This window comes from Hyla sarda, chromosome 5, assembly GCF_029499605.1.
Source record: "Hyla sarda isolate aHylSar1 chromosome 5, aHylSar1.hap1, whole genome shotgun sequence".
NCBI classification, from domain to species: Eukaryota; Metazoa; Chordata; class Amphibia; order Anura; family Hylidae; genus Hyla; species Hyla sarda.
This window is the reverse complement of record NC_079193.1, coordinates 21,774,214-21,798,216: the sequence shown is the minus strand read 5'-3', so window position 1 is coordinate 21,798,216 and position 24,003 is coordinate 21,774,214. Positions and strand designations below refer to the sequence as shown.

The following is a 24,003-nucleotide window of genomic DNA, read 5'->3' as shown; positions in this document are numbered from 1 at the left end:
TATTTAATTTTCCACTTTGAAGGAATGACCACTAGGGGTCTCCCTACCAGTCCTGGCAGCAAGCATTTCAGACTCATGCTGGAGTCCTAAACACTACGAGCTGCCAGTCTGCTTTGTTCACAAAGGAGAACACTCAGAGCTGCCAGCCTGCTTTGTTCACAGCCTGTTTGGCTGTGAACAAAGCAGGCTGGCAGCTCTGAGTGTTTAGGACTCCAGCATGAGTCAGAAATGCTTGCTGACAGGACTGATCGGGAAAAATACAATAGAAAGAAGCATATTTTTCATTAACATGCTATTGGAAAGTTATTCAACATTCATTAATCTAAAATATATCAAAAGTTTATTTGATGAGAGGTACCCTTTAAACAACAAAAAATTAAGTAAAGGCGCTTTTAATGGCTTTGCTGCATTCACAGCCCTTTAAATAAGTATTACTATAATACAGGTGTGGTGTCCCGGTACAGGACCTGGTCCTGTCCCTGTCTAAAGTCCCCTCAGCCAGAGTCCCTTCATTCCCATAGGGCTCTCCTGCAGGGCTTGCCAATGGTCGCCTCATATAAGTTATGTATATTGTTTAATGTATGTATATTGTTTAAAATATATATGTATGACCCGGGTAGGGTCACGTGATTTATTATAATGGTTGTATAGATATTTAGGACCTTCCGAGGTCATGTGATGATTTCAAGTGATGTACAGTTGTAATGTATAATTGCTTAAGGACCTTACTGGGTCATGTGATGTACCCAGAGTTCACTGGGTTCAGGACTTACCGGTTTGCTGACCAATGAGCTTAGTCCAGCCCCTTATTATATAAAGGGCTGTAGCCACTGAATTCTCTCTCTTAGTTCCGGACTATCAAACAAGCAAGCACAACTATATCAAATCATCTAGGCCAAAGCCTAAGAATCCTGCAGCCACTAAACCGTGAGTTACAAAGCTCCATTTATCAAATCCTGTGTGACTACTACCACCTTAAGTATTCTAATTAGTAGCACAGTGGCCTGCATCAAAGCTCATTGCTTCAAAGTCCCAGCAAAACCTGTGAGGAACCTGCATCCCGGTTCACTCTTAAGAGACTGCTATGTACAAAGACTGTTGCATAAAATCTTCAAGTAAAGTTCTTCAGTTTATTCATAAAGTCTGCTGTGGACATTCCGCTATTTTCCCTACCGTTTCTGGGACAGTTGGCGGTAGGACCATTAACACTATGGAAACCGCACCCTGGCGTCACGACAACTAAGGGTTAATACCACCAGACCCTGCACTTACATCAACGTAACACCCCAGACATCACAACTCTCCTGGTTCACCACACAGGTAAGCCTACAGCAGTTCTCAGTTGTAGAGATATTTGTATGTGACACTGCTGGCTGGGATTTGTAGTGCAGGATCAGACTTCTGCAGGTGCTGTGCTCACTTTGCTGCGAAATTACATAGATTGGGGTTTGTATTCAGCCTTTTGTGGAGGTTAGAACATGAGAAGGCTTTCTTCTTTTGCAGGCGTCACATTACCATACACCTGAATAGCTATGAGTAAGAATAATGTACATTCAAAATGCGTATGATAACCAAACAACTTTGTTTGCACACCATACTGGAAACAAAGGTGACTGATCAGGGCCCAGAACAGAAGAACCAAATCTGTTTGCACTTTTATTCTTTTTCATCTTTTACATTTACTCAAAGCAAACCAAAGGACACTATTCTTCTACAAAAGAGGGGTATCAGGAGGAACACGTGTCAGACTTTCCTGGGGTTTATTATGGGATATGTGATGGCATGTTTTTCATCTAAATTTACAAAAAGAAAAAGAAACAAATTTTTTTGTTGTTTTGGTAAAATTAGAATTTATTTTGGTTTGTAAAAAATTCCGAACATTAGTATGCAGGTTTATAGGAAGCATCACTTCAGCGGGCAGTGCAGGGCTCGATGGAATACTGTACCCACCAGTAGCTGCCCCTTGTACACGGAGGCACAGGATGACCCCTGGATCACTGACCCATTGTTTGCATAGACTCTTGTGATAATGGGGTTATCTGAGTGAATATTCTGTACACGGATCACCTGGCATGGAAAATAATGGAAAATTAAATAAATACATGAATGGACTCCAGATAAGAAAGTAGCATGAAGGTTATATGTGGCATGTGCCAAATAGGGGCCAACAGCAGGCAGTTGTATAGTGATGGGGCCGCATGCCTATATGCTGACAGATACTCCTGGCAATACAGAATAGACAAGCTGTCATCTCATATGTTCTTTGTCTAACACATCACAAATAGGGGACAGCATACAGCAGGACTTTGGGGGGCACTGTGGTTAGCTGTGAATGATTCTGTTATGGGGGCATCTGTATCTGATTCTGCTATGGTGGCACTGAAACTGGTTCTGTAGTGGGTTTTGCGGATAGGTATGTGTTGAGAGCTTGACTCCTTGGGGGCTGCGGTTCATTTTGTAATGAGGCATTGTGACTGGCTGTTATGGGGGCACTGTGGTTGGCCCAATTATGGGGGCACTGTGGCTGACCTATTGGATGACTGTTTTTGGGTCCTTTTTCTGATTGTACTTTGGAGGCACTGTGGGTGGCCCTGTTTTGGGAATACTCTGGTTGATTCTGTTATGTTTCTGGCGCTGTTACGGGGATATCTGTGGGCTCTGTTTGGGGTACTGTATCTGACTGTATTTTGGTGACACTGTGACAGCACGACAGATAACTCAAGTGGGCACTGTGATTCATTTTGTAATGAAGCATTGTGACTGGCTGTTATAGAGGCACCGTGGTTGGCTCACTTATGGGGGCCCTGTGGCTGGCCTTGTTTTGGTTGATCCTGTGTTTTGCACTGTTATGGGGACACTGGCTGTTTTAAAGGGCATGGTGACTTATTTTGTTATGAGGGTCTGTGGCTTGCCCTTTATCTATGTACACCTACTGCCCGACATAGAACCCGGTCTGGGTTCAAAACATCTAAGTTGCATTTTAACCAATAAAACGCCAGTTTGTTCATTACATTTTGGCACATCTAATTTATTTGGGAAGGTGCCAAACAGGACGTCTACTTTAACATTTTGTCCTTTTTCCACATTATACGTCACCTGGAGGTCACGGTCAAGGACGCTGGGGCAGCCACCCCACTGGACCTACTAACTCCGAGCGAGTCTGCATGTCTGCAAAGGTGTTGTGCTCTCAGAAGACCATATGGTAAGATGTAATATTCTACACGCTACACCTTAAAGATCGCAATATTCCACAAGGGGCGCAACGGTCTTTTTTTTAAACTCTACTTCAGATTTACGTTGTTATGAAGGCACTGCAGCTGCTTGCTTTTGGGGGCACTGTGGCTGGCCCTTTTTTTTTTTTTTTTTTGGAACACTGCAGTTGGTTATGTTATGTGTTAGGCACTGTTATAGGGATACTGGCTGGCTATGTTTTGGGGTCATGTATCCAGCTGTATTATGGGGACACTGTGGCACCAAGAATGTCCCTTTTAGGGCATTGTTATGGAGGCACTATCTCTGTTATGCAGGTAGCGTGTGTGATTTTGGGGAAAGTATAGTACTTCGTATTGTTATGAAAAAGTTCTATCAAATTTACCAAGATGGCCTCACATTCGGGTTCTGTGAGCCCCAGACGGAACACATCATGGGGCAGATTTACTAAAGTTATTTGTTTGAATGTGGATATTTAGGTCAAGAAGATCATTGAGATGTGGGGTTAAAACTGACAACTACTTTTATAAGCCGCAACAATTGTCAGCCCCTTTGCCTCCTCCTTGCAGGTTGTCCAAAATGCATTAGTCAGCAGAGGGCGATAATGAGCACAGGACAGAACTGCTCCCAGACTAAAAAGAACACGAAAATCTAAATTCCACCCAAGGACAAGAGGAGAATGAAATGCTATTATATTATTTATACTATATAATAGTTTATAATTATACTATATAATGCTTTATAATTATACTTTATAATAGTATATATAAGTGGTTTTAAAACTGTCGACCTCCGGTTGTTGCAAAACTACAACTCCCAGCATGCCCAGACAGCCAACGGCTGTCTGGGCATGCTGGGAGTTGTAGTTTTGCAACAGTTGTAGGTCGTAGACCATTTGGAGTTGTAGGTTGTAGGTCGTAGACCATTTGGAGACCACTGCTATAAATCATTACTGATGGACTGACCTCTGAACCTGGAGGATCGTCCGGACTGTAGTTGAAGAGTTTGTATAGGTTTGGATGAGCACCTGTCCAGATATCCCCGGTCACTGGATCCACTGACAGATTATCCAAAATGCTATTTACATCCACCACCTTGTGTAGAAATGGAGACAAATAAAAAGATTGAAGAGATTGTAGATATTTATATTTACCATCAGAGGTTTAAGGAAACTCAGAAAAATGGAAGATAGACCAACCGTAGAGGGGTGATATGATATTGACAAGAGTGGCACTAGATAGAAAGAAAGTATAGATAGATAAATAGATAGATAGATACACAGAGCAATATGATGCAGCACGCCACAAGGTTGCAGAAAATGGTGGTTTATTCCATCATGTGCATAGACAATGTTTCGCCAGACAACGTTTCGCCAGACAACGTTTCGCCAGTCTCACACTGGCTTTTGAAAAAGCCAGTGTGAGACTGGCGAAATGTTGTCTATGCACATGATGGAATAAACCACCATTTTCTGCAACATTGTGGCGTGCTGCATCATATTGTTCTGTGTACTGATTGAGGAACCAGTGGACCCAGGTTCCAAGTGTGCGGGCACCCCGACTTCTTATTTCCTTTTGGACTTTGGTTGTGCCGTTCCTATTTGTTCTATATAGATAGATAGAAAGTGTAGATAGATAGATAATACATGGTTTACTGGTATGTGCACACTACAGAATACCCACCTGGATGTCAGAGACATTTTGTGGCAGAAATTCTGCAGTGTGCACAACCTCTAGGGCCCCTAGGGGTATATTCACATGCACTATATATACACTGTGTATTTTCCAATGTGGATTTGATAATTGATTTACTAGCAAAAAATCTGCAGTATACAACAAAAAAATTAAAAAGGGGCCTTGGGAGAATCTGCAGCATATATAGTATGTACCACCATGCATTAACACTTGTATATGTGCATTTAATGGAAAATAGATAGATAGATTTATAGATAGATATGAGATAAATAGATAGCTAGATATGAGATAGATAAATAGATATGAGTTAGATAGATATATATGAGATAGATAGATAGATAGATATGAGATAGATAGATAAATAGATATGAGATAGATAGATATGAGATAGATACATAGATATGAGATAGATAGATACATAGATATGAGATAGATAGATAAATAGATATGAGATAGATAGATAGATATGAGACAGATAGATAGATAAATATGAGATAGATATGAGATAGATATGAGATAGATAGATATGAGATAGATAGATAAATAGATATGAGATAGATAGATAAATAGATATGAGATAGATAGATAAATATGAGATAGATAGATATGAGATAGATAGATAGATATGAGATAGATAGATATGAGATAGATAGATAGATATGAGATAGATATTGCAGTTATGAACTACATTATAAACTATATTTTACCTTTACTGGGGTAAGAGACCAATCTTTATTCTTTTTAAAGACATTAATTGTATGATGTGTGAAATCAGCAGCGTAGATGTATCTACAAGGTACAAATGTTACAGTAAAACAATGAATACAGTAAATGAATACAGTAAATGTTTCACATTATATGATATGAATACTTTGTTTGCATCAATTTTGCACAAAGAAGAATCTAAAACATACAGTAACTCGTAAAAAACTAATGTTTAGCATGTGCAGAGTTCATACATGTTATTGATGTCTACATGCACATATCATGGCGTGTTCACCACAACTAAATAGACGGTAACCATCCAAGACAAGTAGTAAACAATTGTTTTGGTTGAAGCAGAGTGTAATCAACTAAGGGGGGATGACATGAAGTAAAGGTCCTATAGCCTTTCCCTGGGGACACTGGAAGGATGTTGGTAAGAGGGATGATGCCATGAAGAAAGGTTCCTTGTATTCCCCTCTTGTTAGTAGAGGATGTACATTGGGAGAGAGGACAGTAATGTGGTGTCCCTGTACAGGACCTGGTCATGTCCCTGTCTAAAGTCCCCTCAGCCAGAGTGTCTTCATTCCCATAGGGCTCTCCTGCAGGGCTTACCCCTGGTCGCCTCATACAACTTGTGTTAATATATTGTTTAATGTATAGGAAATATATATGTATAGGACCTTTCCCGGGTCATGTGATGTACAGTTATGATGTACTATTGTTCAAGGACCTTCCAGGGTCATGTGATGTACCCAGAGTTCACTGGGTTCAGGACTTACAGGTTTGCTGACCAATGAGCTTAGTCCAGCCCCCTATTATATAAAGGGCTGTACTCTGTAAATTCACTCTCTTGTTCCTGCGCTACAAAGCCAAGCACAAACGTCTCAGCAGAAATCTCCATTCATCCAGGCCAAAGCCTAAGAACCTGCAGCCACTAAACCGTGAGTTACCAAGCTCAATCTATCAAATCCTGTGTGACTACTACCAGCTAAAATATTATAATTAGTAGCACCATGGCGTGCATCAAAGCTCATTGCTTCAAAGTCCAAGCAAAACCTGTGAGGAACCTGCATTCCGGTCACCTCTTAAGAGACTGTTATGTATAAAGACTGTTGCATAAAATCTTCAAGTAAAGTTCTTCAGTTTATTCATAAAGTATGCTGTCGACATTCCGTTTATTCCCTACCGTTACTGGGCTGGTTGGCGGTAGGACCATTAACTCTAAGCAAACCGCACCCTGGCATCACGACATTCAAGGGTTAATACCACCAGACCCTGCACCTACATCACCGCAACACCCCAGACACCACTACTCTCCTGGTTCACCACAGTAACAGACTGTGATTGGTAAGAGGGGTGATACCATGAAGAAAGGTTCTTTGTATTCCCCTCTTGTTAGTAGAGGCTGTAAATTGGGAGAGAGGACAGTAACAAACTGTGATTGGTAAGAGGGGTGATAACTTGAAGAAAAGTTCTTGTACCCCCCTTCCTTGGCTTTGCAAGGATATACAGGGACAAATGACAGTAACCGGTCTAGTCTAACCTGGCTCCACCACTCCATGGGGGAGATTTATCAAAACCTGTCCAGAGTAAAAGTTGCTGAGTTGGCCATAGCAACCAATCAGATCTCTTCTTTCATTTTTGAAAAAGCTTAAGAAAATTGAAAGAAGCGATCTGATTGGTTGCTATGGCCAACTCAGCAACTTTTACTCTGGACAGGTTTTGATAAATTTCCCCCATGAGTCTTATAGCAGATTCATGGTAGATACACTCTTAAAATATCTATGGTGTATGTATTTCTCTTCAACCTTAAAGGGGTACTCAACCCCTGGACATCTTATCCCCTATCCAAAGGATAGGGGATAAGATATCTGATTGCGGGGGTCCTGCTGCTGGGGATCCCCACAATATAGCATGCGGCACCCACCTGGAGGGTCTGGGTCCCGACCACGGAAACGGAAGTTCGTGATGTCATGACTCTGCCCCCGTGTGACGGCACGCCCCGCCCTCTCAATGCAAGTCTATACGGTCGTCATGCCCCCTCCCATAGACTTGCATTGAGAGGGCGGGGCGGGGCGTCACACGGGGGCTGAGTCGTGACGTCACGAACTTCCGCTCCCGTGGTCGGGACCCAGACCCTCCAGCGCTTCCGGAGCAGAAACAGGTGGGTGCCGCATTCTATATTGCGGGGGTCCCCAGCGGCGGGACTCCCACAATCAGACATCTTATACCCTATCCTTTGGATAGGGGATAAGATGTCTAGGGGTGGAGTACCCCTTTAAGCTACATGACTGGTCAGCAACAAAAAGTCATAGTAGGAGACCACTTACTTTTTGTCATTTGAAATAGCAATTCCATTGCCATTGTAAAGTCCCGTGGCCACTTGTCGGACATCACCAGGGCTGTAATACACAACACCCGTCCATGGAAAGCCAAGATACATTTCCACAAATTTCATGTTGGCATTAGTGAAGTAAAAATCAATCGTGGCGTAGAAGCTCTCAGGCCCAACAGCAACTATATCATTAACACTAAAGAAAGACAAAAAAGAGAACAATTAAAAAAGTTGTTCAGGATAGGAATGAAGGATCTGCTTAAAGGGGTACTCCCGTGGAAACTTTTTTTTTTTTTTTTTTTTAATCAACTGGTGCCAGAAAGTTAAACAGTTAAATCACTTCTATTAAAAAATCTTAATCCTTCCAGTACTTTTTAGGAGCTGTATACTAAAGAGAAATCCAAAAAAGAAATGCATTTCCTCTGATCTCATGACCACAGTGATCTCTGCTGACCTCTGCTGTCCATTTTAGGAACTGTCCAGAGCTGGAGAAAATCCCCATAGCAAACATATGCTGCTCTGGACAGTTCCTAAAATGGACAGCAGATGTCAGCGGAGAGCACTGTGGTCATGACATCAGAGGAAATGCATTTCTTTTTTGGATTTCTCTTTAGTGTACAGCCCCTAAAAAGTACTGGAAGGATTAAGATTTTTTTTAATAGAAGTGATTTACAAATCTGAAAAAAGTAGAAAAAGGCCAGCACGGCTGAATGAAATCTTCAAAGCTTTATTCACGAATCCTCGTTAAAAACCTTCATGGTGGCAGAAAGACACGGACATATACAAAAATAGAAATATTGCACATGGAAAAACAGTCCCGAACAAGGCTGACGCGTTTCAGGTTGCTATACCCTTACTCATAGCTTGCCAATACTCAAATGAGAATGCCTTATATACTGCAAGGCCATCCCTTCCATTAGGAAGGGGAGGGACATCTTATGTCAGTGTGCAATCCAACACAAGTAAAACCAGGAAAATACATGTATCATTAAAAAATTCACATATAAAATCCAATAGGACTATATACCAGCTATGAGAAACAAAACCAGTGGTGGACTTTTTAGTAATGTAGTATTAAGTCCGTCTTGTTATTCAGGCCATGCGGATATGTACAATTCAACAAGTAAATCCACATAATCTCTCTATTATGAAGAATACGTATAAGATCACCTCCTCTTTTACTTCTTTTGATTTTTTCAATGCCATAAAAACGCAAGGACGATATGTCTGAATTATGTTTGAGAAAGAAGTGTTTTGAGACATTAGACATGCTAGGTGTCAAAGGACCTGCAGCATGCCTGATATGCTCCTGCATTCTCTTTTTTAAGGTGCGTTTAGTGCTACCTACATAATCCATTTTGCAAGTAGTGCAGGTGACTCTATATATAATGAAGGTACTATCGCAGTTAATAAACTCGCGAATCATATGGATTTTACCATCTATTGTGCCTTCTATTTTATTACCCTTTGTTGCATAGGGGCACACCACACACCTTGCGTTACCGCACTTATGGAAACCTTTAATTTTCAGCCAGGTTGACTGCTCCTCCTCTACACAAACCATACTAGGAACAAGCAGGCTCGATAGAGTTGGAGCACGTCGGGTGGAAAACCGGATCCCAGATTTACAAATCTGTTTAATTTTCTGGCACCAGTTAATAAAAAAAAAAAGTTCTCCAAGGGAGTACCCCTTTAACAATGGGTTGTGTATCGGATTGCAGCTCATTTCTTTGACTTAAACATCCATGATATTGAAGAGCAGATATGGGGGGACATTTATCAATGTTTGCTTATGTATTCCTTTTTTTAGTTCAGTTGATAAATTTCTTTTTTGCGACTTTCGCACTTGATAAATCTCTGACCACTGCAAGTCAAAAATCACTTTTTGCTTTGGTAAGCAAGTTTCTTTCTTTTTTTTTTTGCCTAGGACACTGCACAATCAAAAAGTCACACAAAAAATCGAGTAGTCACGCACAATTTTAAGCAAAAAACAAACAAACTACTAAATCCTTTGATAAATGTCCCCCATGATGAGAGTTGAACTGAGTAAATTGAGTAGATCAATATCTTTAAATAACTAAGACAAAGCCAATATAAGTCTTGTCTGGGGTCTGTATTTACTCAGGGGGTTTGCTTTTTGGTCTGTTCTTTATTTAGGGGTGTGGCCAAGGGAGTCTATTTATTTGGGAACACAATGGTCCTCATTTACTTAGAAAATCGGGTTGTAAGTCTATCTTGCTTTCTTACCCGATGGTTTTTTTCCCTGGTATTTATTATTATGTCGCATCCCGTTTGTCGCACGTGGGTTTTGTTGGTTTTGGTTTCCAACTCCTCTGAGCTGTCTGAGCTGAAACCTTTATAAATACGTGAGAAAGCTCAGAAATGTCGGGTTACGTCCCTTTTTCGGGTTTGGGAGAATCCACATCGGGTCCGTCGGGAAAATTTTTTGCATCATGTCGCAGACAAAGATGCGCCAAAAAAACCCGACAAAACAAGTCGGGTTTAGTATAGTAAATGAGGGCCAATGTGTATTAAAGGAGTTGACCAGACCCTTTAAAATAATACAGACTCCAAACCAGACCCCCTAAATTAATGCAGGCCTCAGCCCATTCACTATAAATTAATAACACATATATTTATATATATATATATATATATATATATATATATATATATATTATATATATATATATATATATATATATATATACATTGCGTGGTGGTGTGAGAAGTAACATACTTACCTACCCCATTCCTCCTGACGCACTGATGCTGTTAGGTCTTCTCGGTTGCTTCTTGTTTCCTGATGACATATCATCCCTGCTCAGCCAATCACAGACAACGCTGTGGCCAATGATTGGCTGAGTGGGACAGTTCTCAGGGGACAAAGTGTCCTCAAGAAACAGAAAGTAGCTGAGAGGACCAGGAACCAAGAGTGTTTGCCTGGCAGCTGTAGAGGATCACATCTAAAACTTGGATAGCTTAATTTGGATAACTTAACCCCTTAGGGACTCAGGCTATTTTCACCTTACCCCTTAAGGACTCAGGGTTTTTCAGTTTTTGCACTTTCTTTTTTTCCTCCTTACCTTTCAAAAATCATAACCCTTTCAATTTTCCACCTAAAAATCCATATTATGGCTTATTTTTTGCGTCACCAATTCTACTTTGCAGGGACATTAGTCACTTTACCCAAAAATTCACAGTGAAATGGAAAAAAAAATCATTGTGCGACAAAATCGAAGAAAAAAACTAAATTTTGTATCTTTTGGGGGCTTCCGTTTCTGCGCAGTGCATATTTCTGTAAAAATGACACCTTATCATTATTCTGTAGGTCCATACGGTTAAAATTATACCCTACTTATATAGGTTGGATATTGTCGTACTTCTGGAAAAAATCATAACTACATGCAGGAAAATTTATACGTTTAAAAATGTAATATTCTGACCCCTATAAATTTTTTAATTTTTCTACATACAGGGCGGTATGAGGGCTCATTTTTTGCGCCGTGATCTGAAGTTTTTATCAGTACAATTTTTGTTTTGATTGGACTTTTTGATCACTTTTTATTCATTTTTTAATGGTATAAAAAGTGACCAAAAATACGCTTTTTTGGACTTTGGAATTTTTTTGCGTGTACGCCATTGACCGTGCGGTTTAATTAATTATATATTTTTATAGTTTGGACATTTACACACGCGGCGATACCACATATGTTTATTTTTTATTTATTTACACTGTTTTATTTTTTTTATGGGAAAAGGGGGGTGATTCAAACTTTTATTAGGGAAGGGGTTAAATTACCTTTATTAACACTTTTTTTGTAACTTTTTTTTTTTTTGCAGTGTTATAGGTCCCATAGGGACCTATAACAATGCACACACTGATCTCTCATGCTGATCACTGGTGTGTATTACCACGCCTGTGATCAGTGTTATCGGCGCTTGACTGCTCCTGCCTGGATCTCAGGCACGGAGCAGTCATTCGTCGATCGGACACCGAGGAGGCAGGTAAGGGCCCTCTCGGTGTCCTGTAAGCTGTTCGGGACGCTGCGATTTCACCGCGGCGGTCCCGAACAGCCCGACTGACTAGCCGGGATAGTTTCACTTTCACTTTAGAAGCGCGGCGATACCACATATGTTTATTTTTATTTTTTTTACACTGTTTTATTTTTTTTATGGGAAAAGGGGGGTGATTCAAACTTTTATTAGGGAAGGGGTTAAATGACCTTTATTAACACTTTTTTTTAACTTTTTTTTTTGCAGTGTTATAGGTTATAACACTGCACACACTGATCTCTTACACAGATCACAGGCGTGTATTAACACGCCTGTGATCAGTGTTATCGGCGCTTGACTGCTCCTGCCTGGATCTCAGTCACGGAGCAGTCGCCGATCGGAGGAGGCAGGTAAGGGCCCTCCCGGTTTCCTGCAAGCTGTTCGGGACGCTGTGGTTTCACCACGGCGGTCCCGAACAGCCCGACTGAGCAGCTGGGTTACTTTCACTTTAGAAGCGGCGGTCAGCTTTGACCGCCGCTTCTAAAGGGTTCATACCGCACATCGCCGCGATCGGTGATGTGTGGTATTAGCCCGGGTCCCGGCTGTTGATGAGCGCCGGGACTGACGCGATGTAAACATTATTAACAGCTTAGGCAGAACACAGGCAACAAATGTTTCGCTCACAGAGCTTCTTCACAGAGGCTGTGAAGAAGCTCTGTGAGCAAAACATTTGTTGCCTGTGTTCTGCCTAAGCTGTTAATAAAGTTTGGATCCTAGACGAGTGCCGCGGACGTGTGTTCTTACACCTGAGACAATTATCTCTACTGCAGTTGGTCCGCTGGAGCACCATCCGGATCCTGTTTGGCGTTCTCCCGTGTACCTGCCGCATCCCGCACAAGACGGTTTTCTAAGCAAGGTAGTGCCAGCGTTATTTCCTTCTTCGCTATTAAAATTTTTTATAAACTACATGCACCAAAATTAGTATGTTTAAAATTGGCAACTTCTGACCCCTATAGCTTTTTATTTTTCCGTGTACGGGGCTATATGAGGGCTAATTTTTTGCCCTGTCGTCTGTAGTTTTTATTGGTTAAGATCAAGATAGGTACTCTTTAATTCAGAGTAGACCTGTCTGGGGTTCGCATTAACTTAAGAAGGAATCTGCTTTACTTTATGGAGCCTTATCTAGAGTCAGTACTTATTTACAGAGTCTGAGGTTTGTATTTATTTAACAGGTCTGAAAAAAAATATGGCAGTGGTCTAAGGTCTTTGTAAACCTGTTGGATCTGGTCTTGGATCTGAGTATTACGGTGAGGAAAAAAAATTCATATCAACTGGCTCCAGAAAGACAGATTTGTAAATTACTTCTATGAAAAATATCTTAATCCTTCCAGTACTTATGAGCTGCTGTATACTTCAGAGATAGTTGAAATTTTCTTTTCTGTCTGACCACAGTGCTCTCTGCTGACACCTCTGTCTGTGTCAGGAACTGTCCTGAGTAGGAGCAAATCCCCATAGCAAACCTCCCCTGCTCCAGAAAGTTCCTGACATGGACAGAGGTGTCAGCAGAGAGCACTGTGGTCAGACTGGAAATAACTACTCAGCTTGTTTTCCACTGGAGTATCCCTTTAACTTTGAGGGCTTGTCTGGAACCTGTATTTTTTTAGGGGGTTATGGGGCCTGTATAAATCTATAGGGCTCTGGTCTGACGTCTACCTTAGCCTAGAGCACATTACATATATGATTTGCACTAAAAGGTCTTTTAAACATTTCCAGTAGCGGGTCTCCTTTAAGAAGAATAAACAATAAGTAAGCTATGCGTGGAAACTTTTTTGTTGTATGGTTCTCATACCTGCTGAGGAGTTCGTGTTTGACCGATTTCAGATGGAGAAGAGAACGTTCTTCCTCTTGAAATTTGAATATCTCCACTATGGATTGTAACTGCGGATGATTCACGACAAAGAGATAGACTGTACCATCTGAAAATAGAGGGGGGGAAAAAGAGAACTTATAAACACTTATGGGAAAGACAGTATAAGAGCAAATCTGCATTGGAGACTTTAGCAAAATGATGGACACCATGATGGCAAGCCAACGGGTCCTATCATAGTCTATTGAGACCAATGGTGTTCCTGTTATGTGACGGATCCACCACTGCCCCCTACCAGATGGAATATACAAAAACCCAAGTAAATGATAAAAAAAAAAAAAAACTTCACTTGGATTTTAAGACCACGTGAAATTCCAGGCCCCGAGACACTTTGATGACATCATGGAACCTCCCAATTTCTGTTAGTTGATGTGTTTGTCATAAAAACACTGATTAAAAAATCTCATAAAAAACAATCCATGTTGCCCATAGCAACTAATCACAGAGCAGCCTTAGCAGCAAAGTTCAGAAATGAAAACTGACCAGTTGTTATGGGCAACAAGGACAGTTTTGATAAACAAGGCCCTTTATGAGGAAACAAATCACCAATTGCCACAATATCTAAATATCTCTTGCCTTTTTGTGTCTACAGCGCCTATGCAGAACTATCTTTCTCGATGGTAATATCTAAAATTAAAGTCCTGTTTTATTCCCCTACCTTCCTTCTTTTTCTGCCACCAGTAGGTTCAAGGGGTACTCGGGTGGAAAAAAAAAAAAATTCTTATCAACTGGCTGCAGAAAATTAAACAGATTTGTAAATTACTTCTATTAAAAAATCTTCACCCTTCCAGTACTTATCAGCTGCTGTATGCTACAGAGGAAGTTGAGTTGTCCTTTAGTGTTGAGCGGCATAGGCCATATTCGAATTTGCGATATTTTGCGAATATATGGATGGATATTCATCATATATTTGCTAAATTCGCACATTCGTAATATTCGTGGTATATTTCTAAAATGCGAAAATGGGCATATACAAAAATTAGCATATGCCAAAAATTCGCACGCCAGTCTCACACAGTAGTATTAGAGCCTTCTTTACACCACACAAGCTGGAAGCAGAGAGGGATGATCACTGTGATGTGTTATGTGTAAAAAAAAAAAACGAATATTCGTAATTGCAAATATATAGGGCTATATTCGCGAATAAAATTCAAATTGCGAATATTCGGGAGCAACACTATTGTCCTTTTCTATCTCACCACAGTGCTCTCTGCTGACACCTCTGTCTGTGTCAGGAACTGTCGAGAGTAGGAGCAAATTCCTATAGCAAACCTCTCCTGCTCTGGACAGTTCCTGACATGGACAGAGATGGCAGCAGAGAACGGCAGCAACTTCCTCTGGAGCATACAGCAGCTGATCAGTACTGGAAGGATTAATATTTTTTAATAGAAGTAATTTACAAATCTGTTTAACTTTCTGGCACCAGTTGATTTGAATTTTTTTTCCACCGGAGTACCCCTTTAAGCTTTAAATTTTCAGCACTAAATAGTTATGGTTACAGTTATCTAGGAGTACTCTGGGATGGGGGGGGGGGGGGGGAAGGGGGGGCGTATAGGCAACATTCCCACTATTAAAAAAAATAAAGCATCTCTACTTACCTTCTACTTACTCTCTGCTGTCTAGTTGCGGTCCCAGATATGCTCCTTTTTCTGGTTCCCAGTGGTCAATACGCCACTCTGTAGCTCAGTAAATCGCTGGCCACAGCGAAGTCCCACCTCGGTCAGTGATTGGCTGAGTGGAAATATGTTGTATTGAGCCTGGAACCAGTCTTTTTCCTTAAAGGGGTACTCCACTGCACCAGCGTCCTGAGCATTTAGTTCAGAACGCTGGGTGCGGGGGTAGTGACATCACGGCCACGCCCCTCATGACGTCACACCCCCTCAATGCAAGTCTATGGGAGGGGGCGTGACATCCGTCACGCCCCCTCCCATAGACTTGCATTGAGGGGGCGTGTTGTGACGTCATGACCGCCGGGCCGCAGCCCGTACCCAGCATTTGGAACTAAATATTGGCTGCTGTTTATAGCATCTTTATGTTCTGCACTAATTTTTCTAACTAAGACTATTAATCTTTCCCAGTGTGCAATTTGGCCGCCTTCAAATCAATAACACTGATATGTGTCCTATGGTGTAATAATCGTGACCTTGTGCCTAGGACATAAAATGTTTTATTTAAAGGGGTACTCCGCCCCTAGACATCTTATCCCCTATCCAAAGGATAGGGGATAAGATGTCAGATCACCGCGGTGCTGCAGCTGGGGAGCCCCGGGATCCCCGCTGCGGCACTGCGCTATCATTACAGCACAGAGCGAGTTCGCTCTGCACGTAATGACGCGCAATACAGGGGCCGGAGCAGCGTTACGTCACGGCTCCGCCCCTCGTGACGTCACGGCCCGCCCCTTTCAATACAAGTCTATGGGAGGGGGCGTGGCGGTCGTCACGCCCCCTGCCATAGACTTGCATTAAGGGGACGGGCCGTGATGTCACGAGGGGCGGAGCCATGACTGTAATGATAGCACAGTGCAGCAGCAGGGATCCCGGGGCTCCCCAGCAGCGGCACCGCGGCGATCTGACATCTTATCCCCTATCCTTTGGATAGGGGATAAGATGTCTAGGGGCGGAGTATCCCTTTAATGTGTGACCTTGAAAAAGTGTTAAACCAGAGTAAATATTGTGATACCAGTATATGGGATCTTTAAAATATATCTACTCTTCTACTTTCCAGGACTGTATACTATATGGAGAAAAATATTGGGCCTCCCCCAGATTACAGCTACAGGAGCATTGGAAGGGGTACTCAGATGGAAAACAAATTACTGGTGCCAGAAAGTTAAACAGATTTGTAAATTACTTCTATTTCAAAATCTTAACCCTTCCAGTATTTATCAGCTGCTGACTACTACAGATAGACTAGAGAGTAAATTATGACTAAGGCTTCATACCGTGGCCGAAACGCGTCACCTGTCATCTATGTTGGCTAATTGCTGAATAAATCCATTTGCATTGCTTGAGCTAACCACGCTGGACTTTTCTTTGTTCTTTGCCATAGAGTAAATTACTTCTATTTCAAAATCTTAACCCTTCCAGTACTTAGCTGCTGTATACTACAGATAGACTAGAGAGAAATTTGTGAAGTTCTTTTCAGTCTGACCACAGTGCTCTCTGCTGACACCTCTATCCGTGTCAGGAACTGTCCAGATCAGGAGGTTTTTTATGGGTATATGCTTCTAATCTGGACAGTTCCTGACACGGACAGAGGTGTCAGCAGAGTGCACTGTGGTCAGACTGAAAAGAACTACACAACTTCCTCTGGAGCATACAGCAGCTGATAAGTACTGGAAGGATTCATATTTTTATATAGGAGTAATTTACAAATCTGTATAACTTTGTGGCACCAGTTGATTTGAAAACATTTGTTTTTTGTTTACCTTTTACAAGATGGTGAAGGTGTCTGTAAGAATGTTTCCCATTCATCCAGAAGACCATTTGTGAGGTCCTGGATCATTATCTCCATTCTAGTTCATCCCTAAGGTGTTGGATGAAGTAAAGGTCCGGGCTCTGTGCAGCCGGTCATGTTCTTCCTCACCAGACTCCCCATCCATGTCTTTATAGTCCTTTTTTGTGCACTGGGCCGCAGTCAAGCTGGAACAAAAAAGGGCCGAACCCTATCCCCTTCCCTATCCCCCATGATGTTTCTATTAGGAAGGGACCGATAATAAACATCTTACCCTTCTCATCGATGTATGTGCTCAGCCCATGAGGGTTAAAGGAAGACACGTCAAACCCTTCACTGATGCGCAGAGGGACGGGACTGAGGTCGCCATCTTCCAGGTCTAAAAGTACTATCTCTCCAGGGTCATCAGGTGCAAAGCTCTTTACATTTGGAAACTTCAGGCCCTAAAAAGATGTAAATGAATAAGCAGAAATATATTTTATATACCAACCCCCCCCCCCCTCTTCCCCCCCCAAAAAATAAATAAATAATAATAATAATAATTAAAAACAGAGACTTTAAAGGGGTACTCCCCTGCAATTTGATTTTTTTTTTTTTAAATCAACTGGTGCCAGAAAGTTAAACAGATTTGTAAATTACTTCTATTTAAAAATCTTAATCCTTCCACTACTTATCAGCTTTTGTCTGTTCCACAGGAAGTTATTTTCTTTTTGAATTTCCTTTCTGTCTGACCACAGCGCTCTCTGCTGACACCTCTGTCCATTTTAGGAACTGTCCAGAGCAGGGTAGGTTTGCTATGGGGACTTTCTCCTACTCTGGACAGTACCTAAAATGGACAGAGGTAGAGAGAGGTAGAGAGAGGTAGAGAGAGGTAGAGAGAGAGGTAGAGAGAGAGGTAGAGAGAGAGGTAGAGAGAGAGGTAGAGAGAGAGGTAGAGAGAGGTGGAGAGAGAGGTGGAGAGGGAGAGGGAGGGAGGGAGGGAGGGAGGGGGAGGGAGAGAGAGAGAGAGAGAGAGAGAGAGAGAGAGAGAGAGCACTGTGGTCAGACAGAAAGGGAATTCAAAAAGAAAAGAACTTCCTGTGTAACATACAGGAGCTGATAAGTACAGGAAGGATTAAGATTTTTAAATAGGAATAATTTACAAATCTGTTTAACTTTCTGGCACCAGTCAATTTAAAAAAATAAAAAATGTTTTCCAGTGGAGTACCCCTTTAAAGGATTAGAACAGGGTACGCAGCAACTTTGAGTGCACAAGGTATGTCTTGACCCAAGATTACTGTATTATGGTGCTTTATCACATTCAACCTCCTGCAATCACCAGAACAGGGCTTGTCTCATACCTCAGAGTGCTCCGGACTCCACCATCTAAGACAATGACTGGGTGAGGCAGGACATCACTAGGGGGCAATCATTAACGGAGGGGGCTGTCACTTCCAAAACCAGTTAGTCTCGGATGGTGGGGACCAGAGAACTTCGACGTAAGAGATGGGCTTCATTCTGGAGATCGCAGAGTTTCGGGGGAAGATGTCCCTGCGGAGACACTTATGTCCATTAGGATATTTTAAAGGGTACCTCTCATCAAATAAACTTTTGATATATTTTAGATTAATGAATGTTGAATAACTTTCCAATAGCATGTTAATGAAAAATATGCTTCTTTCTATTGTATTTTTCCTGATCAGTCCTGTCAGCAAGCATTTCTGACTCATGCTGTGAACAAAGCAGGCTGGCAGCTCTGAGTGTTCTCCTATGTGAACAAAGCAGACTGGCAGCTCATAGTGTTTAGGACTCCAGCATGAGTCTGAAATGCTTGCTGCCAGGACTGGTAGGGAGACCCCTAGTGGTCATTTCTTCAAAGTGGAAAATTAAATAGAAAGAAGCATATTTTTTAATAACATGCAATTGTAAAGTTATTCTGCATACATTAATCTATAATATATCAAAAGTTTTTTTGATGAGAGGTACCCTTTAATGATAATGAATGTGGTCATGTGGTTATCTGTAGTTGCAGCTGTGACCAACTCTATGGTCCTATGTGACCACGTTTACTTTGATATATGTCAAGTCTCCACATAGTCCCTCTTAGTTAAAGACATCATAATCATGCTCCCAGTTAAAGGGGTATTCCGGGCAAAAACATTTTATCCCCTTTCCAAAGGATGGGGGATAAGATGTCTGATCGCGGGGGGCCCGCTACTTAGACCCCCTGCAATCTCCCTGCAGCACCCGCATTCTATGCGGGTGCTGAATCTCCAATTTCGGAGACCTCCGAGTTTCCGGGACTGGGGACGTGACGTCACACCACGCCCCCTCCATTCATGTCTATGGGAGGGGGCGTGACGGCCGTCACGCCCCCTCCCATAGACATGAATGGAGGGGGCGTGGAGTGACATCCCGTCCCCAGTCCCGGAAACCCGGAGGTCTCCGAAACTGGAGATTCAGCACCCGCATAGAATGGGAGATCTTGGGGGTTTCAGCAGCGGGCCCCCCGCGATCACACATCTTATGCCCTATCCTTTGGATAGGGGATAAAATGTTTTTGCCTGGAATACCCCTTAAAGCACAGCTCACAGAGCATTGTATACATTGGATACAATTGTATCCATATCTTAGCTTCACACTTTTCTTTCTTTTCTTTTCATACTTTTGATAATGTTGTTTTTCTGTTTGATTACATCATTCCATGTGACATCTATCTAGAAATTGCAGCTACTCACTGTACTTATAAAGGCCAAACCATTAGGAAGAACATCGATATCTTCAGAACCAGCCTCTGTGTAGAAGAGAAAATAGCACATGAGATTCTGTACTTCAGAGCTGCATTCACAATTCTGCTGACTGATATTTTTTTTAGCATTCCCTGCTTGCACAGCGCTTGATCTGGTGATCTATTTATTTTTCACTAGGCTCTGCATAATAATCTAATGCAGGAAAAACATTTGCCCCCTTGGATTATAGGAGCTCTGTTAGGGGTACATCTTACTATAAGCTCGCTGACTGTTTCCGGTAAAGATTAGCAAAATTCCATGGACTATAATGCAGGATGTACACAATATTGAATTTGGCTGACTCGCTTATAGATTATTGGTATTGTTGCATAAAGTCAAATGTTGAAGGGAAACCTTAGTAAAGGAAATCATTGTATGCAGTTGGACCTTTGGGATCAACTCCAGTTATCTTAACCTATTCTAGTTTTTGGGGGTTCACCTGGGTCCTTAAGAATGGACAGTGGCCAAAATAGGGCAAGTGAACTTAGTCTGTTTCAAATGTTTGGGGACCTTGTTTTGAAAGTCTAGATGAGCAGTTTTGGCCATATTGCTGAGGGCCCATCACCGAATCTTCACTCTATGGACAACTATCAGTGGTAGGGATCTTAGCCTAGTCTAAGCCACCACTATGGTTCTGACCCCAACCCATTGCCTGGAACACTCAGGATCCTCAATGATTTGTTTGTAGAGACTTATGGTGTCTTGGGATGCGTTACAAGATGAGAGATTTAGAAAAAACTTACCAATCCCTTTCACTAGTTGACAGCCTGGGAGCTCTACTGGCACGACTTCATTGAAGACTAAGAATCTATGGCTGCAAAAAAATAAGTCACGAATGACATTTTGTAAACATTTCAGTTTCTACAGAAAAAAAATCTGAGAAGCTGAGAAGATTGATATATTGTAATGTCAGTTTATTTGCTTTTGTATTTTTCTGTTTAGGTGTGTATTCACACACTAGTTTGTTCAGAGCAGTTTGTTATTCCACCTGGATAGGGAATAGTTAATGCTCTGAGCGAATGAGAGCTCGGGTGAAGTTATTTAGCCAGAGTAATCCTTCATTCTGGTTCTGGTTATTCAGTGCAATACTATGATGTCTGTTAGTTTAATGCCACCATGTCTGTTTGTGCAATACACTTTCATGTTTGCTTGAGCTTGCACCTTGTATTTATCTTGTGATATTATCTGAGTTTTAGCTATGGTTAAATAGTTTTGCTCATTGTAGATTTTAGTATGTGTCATATTTGTCGGTTTAAGGATTATGCCTGTTCAGCTTTGGTGGTGTTCACACTGCACCTGAGTCAAGTTTGTACCCTGTGCTCTGTATGTTATATTCTTGTTCGGTATTCTGGAGTCTATTCAGACTCATCCGGTTCTAGTTTGTATGTTCTGTGTCCCAGTGTGAACAGTGTCCTATATTTATATCCTGTTTGGTTGATCTGATCTTTGTACTTGTACCTGTATGTGAACAGTGTCCTATTTTACCCGTTCAGTTTTAGTATTTTGACTCTGTTCTTCCGCTATACCCTTCATCTCCTGGATTCTGCCGGATACTCATATCATGCCTAGTCTTGTTCATTTTTATCCTGTTTGCCATTTATCTTATATCCGGTTTTCTGAACTGTTTGTTAATTCATTATATTCTGCTCTGTTTGTGAGTTTATATTACGCCTTGTTAGTATTTGTATTGTCTGGTATATCTGGATAGTACCTAGTAGTTTTCTGTTTCTGGCCTGTGACTGACTATGTTTATTATTTGTTTTTACGCCACTGCCAACTCACCGTTTAGGGGGAGTGGGCAAGTAGGCAGGGAGAGATGTTTTAGGGTCAGTTTAGGGCTCACTCTCCCTGTCCGCCCTTTTGGTCCTTGATATATATAGTTATGGGTGAAATTACAATGTAGAAGGACTGATATTAAACATATAACTTGTAGCACTCAATGCCAGTCAGCTGCAACAAAAGCTCACAAAATACTGTCTTGTATCAGAAATTGAAAAATAATATTTCTATTAGGCACTGGTGCAGCCCAGTTTTGGGCACCAGCTGATAAAAAGAATAGACACGAGAAAACTGAGGGGTATTTGGTGTTTTTTCATGGCCCCTGTAAAAAGTTATAGTGGACCCACATGAAACATATGACTACTTATGGTCCAGAGCAGTGCGATTTAATCTCAAAATTTAGAAGCGTTAAAGTTGTTGAATTTTATAATTTGAGAAATGACCTGGATCAGTATAATTGGCACAAGTCAGCGTGGGTGCGGTCACTTCCAAGTCCAAAGGTGATAACACTGTAACAGCCATGGGTACCTTATTGCTCAGAGAAAATCCATAAAAATCATCAACCAGTGAATCAACAACTGTGCGTGGGCCCTTTAAATTGCCATATTGTATTGATTTTCTCCTCAAAGCGTGTTACACAATGTTAGATTCACGGGCTCAGGCGGCTTTTGGTTTGTGAAGATATTTGTACACATTTCACAATGTTTTATCATATACCAATATTGTATGAAGTCTCATGATCTGTCCCAAACCTAGCACTTGTAAAATCTGGGTTGGATTCATGGAGTGTTATTCAATATTTTTAATTATAACTGGGGTCAGTAGCATCTCCATTGATTTCTATGAGCTCACATGAGCTTTTACAATAATTTTTATAGGCTCACTGGTAGCTTCTCCATTCTTGGTGTTGGTGAATGGGTTCATGAGAGAATATAAAGTGTGGGCATGTGATAGAGTAATATAGAAAAATATCAATCAGCTCTAACGAAGGAAGATAAAATTGGGTCAATGGGGGTTATTATATGGGTTGTTATAAGCCAGGAGCAAGCCATACAAGATAATGACCACGGGGGTAGAGCTTAAGGGGGAGATTTATCAAAACGTTGCTGAGTTGCCCATTGTAACCAATCAGATCGCTTCTTTTATTTTTAACAAGACCTCTGCAAAAATGCAAGAATTTTTTGACATTTTAGACCTTTTAATAAAATAAATAAAAACATAAATAAAAGGTATTCATTGATAGCTAAAATTCACTCTTTAGATGGGAAAGAAATCTGCAAAAGATTCCATTTCACCCATAATAATATTTCCAATGCCATCCCTCAGCACTATAGTTACTATGAAGCACCATGGATATAAAAACAGTTAAGAATCCCATACACAGTCTTGTCACTATGTCTATAAGATGCAATTCAGATTATACAAATGATTCACTAGGATGATTTCTGGGACCCCAGTCACTATATATAACAATGCAATCCCAAAAACTCACAAAGCCATTGTTAGGGAAAAATGAAAAAAAAAAAAAAGCAAAAAGAAAACAAAAAACAGGTCACTTACCAAAAATGCGTAATCCTCTCCCCCAGGAGAGCCAGGAGCACCCCAACAAGGGTTATTTTGAGCAGAGCCCCCATGTCTGCAGGCTGTGCCTGGCTGTAGGATCAGATGAGGTTAGATCTGGGATCACAGCAGCAGAGGGACTGAAAGTTAGGAGTTGCGTAAACTGCTTTGTACTCCTGAACTTGCACTGTCTGTATATACATACCTACAGCGAGTGAAATAAGTATTGAACACGTCACTGTATTTCTTACTAAATATCCAATTTCCAAAGGGGCTATTGTAGTGAAATTGTCACCAGATGTTGGTGACAACCCAAGTAATCAATATCTAAAAATAAAAATAAAACAAGTAAGCTCAGAAATTAAGTTATGTGTAAAAATGTTAAATTAGAGGGAAATTATTGAACACTCTTACTTTGATTTATTTATCACTTTGTACAAAAGTCTTTGTTGGTAATGACAGCTTCAATCCACCTCCTGTAGAGAGAAACTGGTGGCATGCATTGCTCAGGAGGGATTTTGACCAATTATTCAACACAAACAGTCTTCATATTGTTACGCCGAGCGCTCCGGGTCC

The 24,003-nt window shown here is 41.2% G+C and overlaps 1 protein-coding gene across 1 annotated transcript; it reads right to left on the bottom strand.

Annotated features, from left to right (window-relative positions):
* Positions 1 to 1,349: 1,349 nt before the first annotated feature.
* Positions 1,350 to 23,501, bottom strand: LOC130272939 (serum paraoxonase/arylesterase 2-like). Its single transcript, XM_056518978.1, has 9 exons — positions 23,428 to 23,501; positions 20,832 to 20,902; positions 20,038 to 20,093; positions 17,595 to 17,763; positions 13,790 to 13,916; positions 7,940 to 8,140; positions 5,612 to 5,693; positions 4,176 to 4,304; positions 1,350 to 2,067 (listed from the first exon to the last, which is right to left on the bottom strand). The coding sequence occupies exons 1-9, from the start codon at positions 23,499 to 23,501 to the stop codon at positions 1,906 to 1,908; spliced, it is 1,071 nt and encodes a 356-aa protein (XP_056374953.1). The 3' UTR covers positions 1,350 to 1,905.
* Between the last annotated feature and the right edge of the window lie 502 nt (positions 23,502 to 24,003).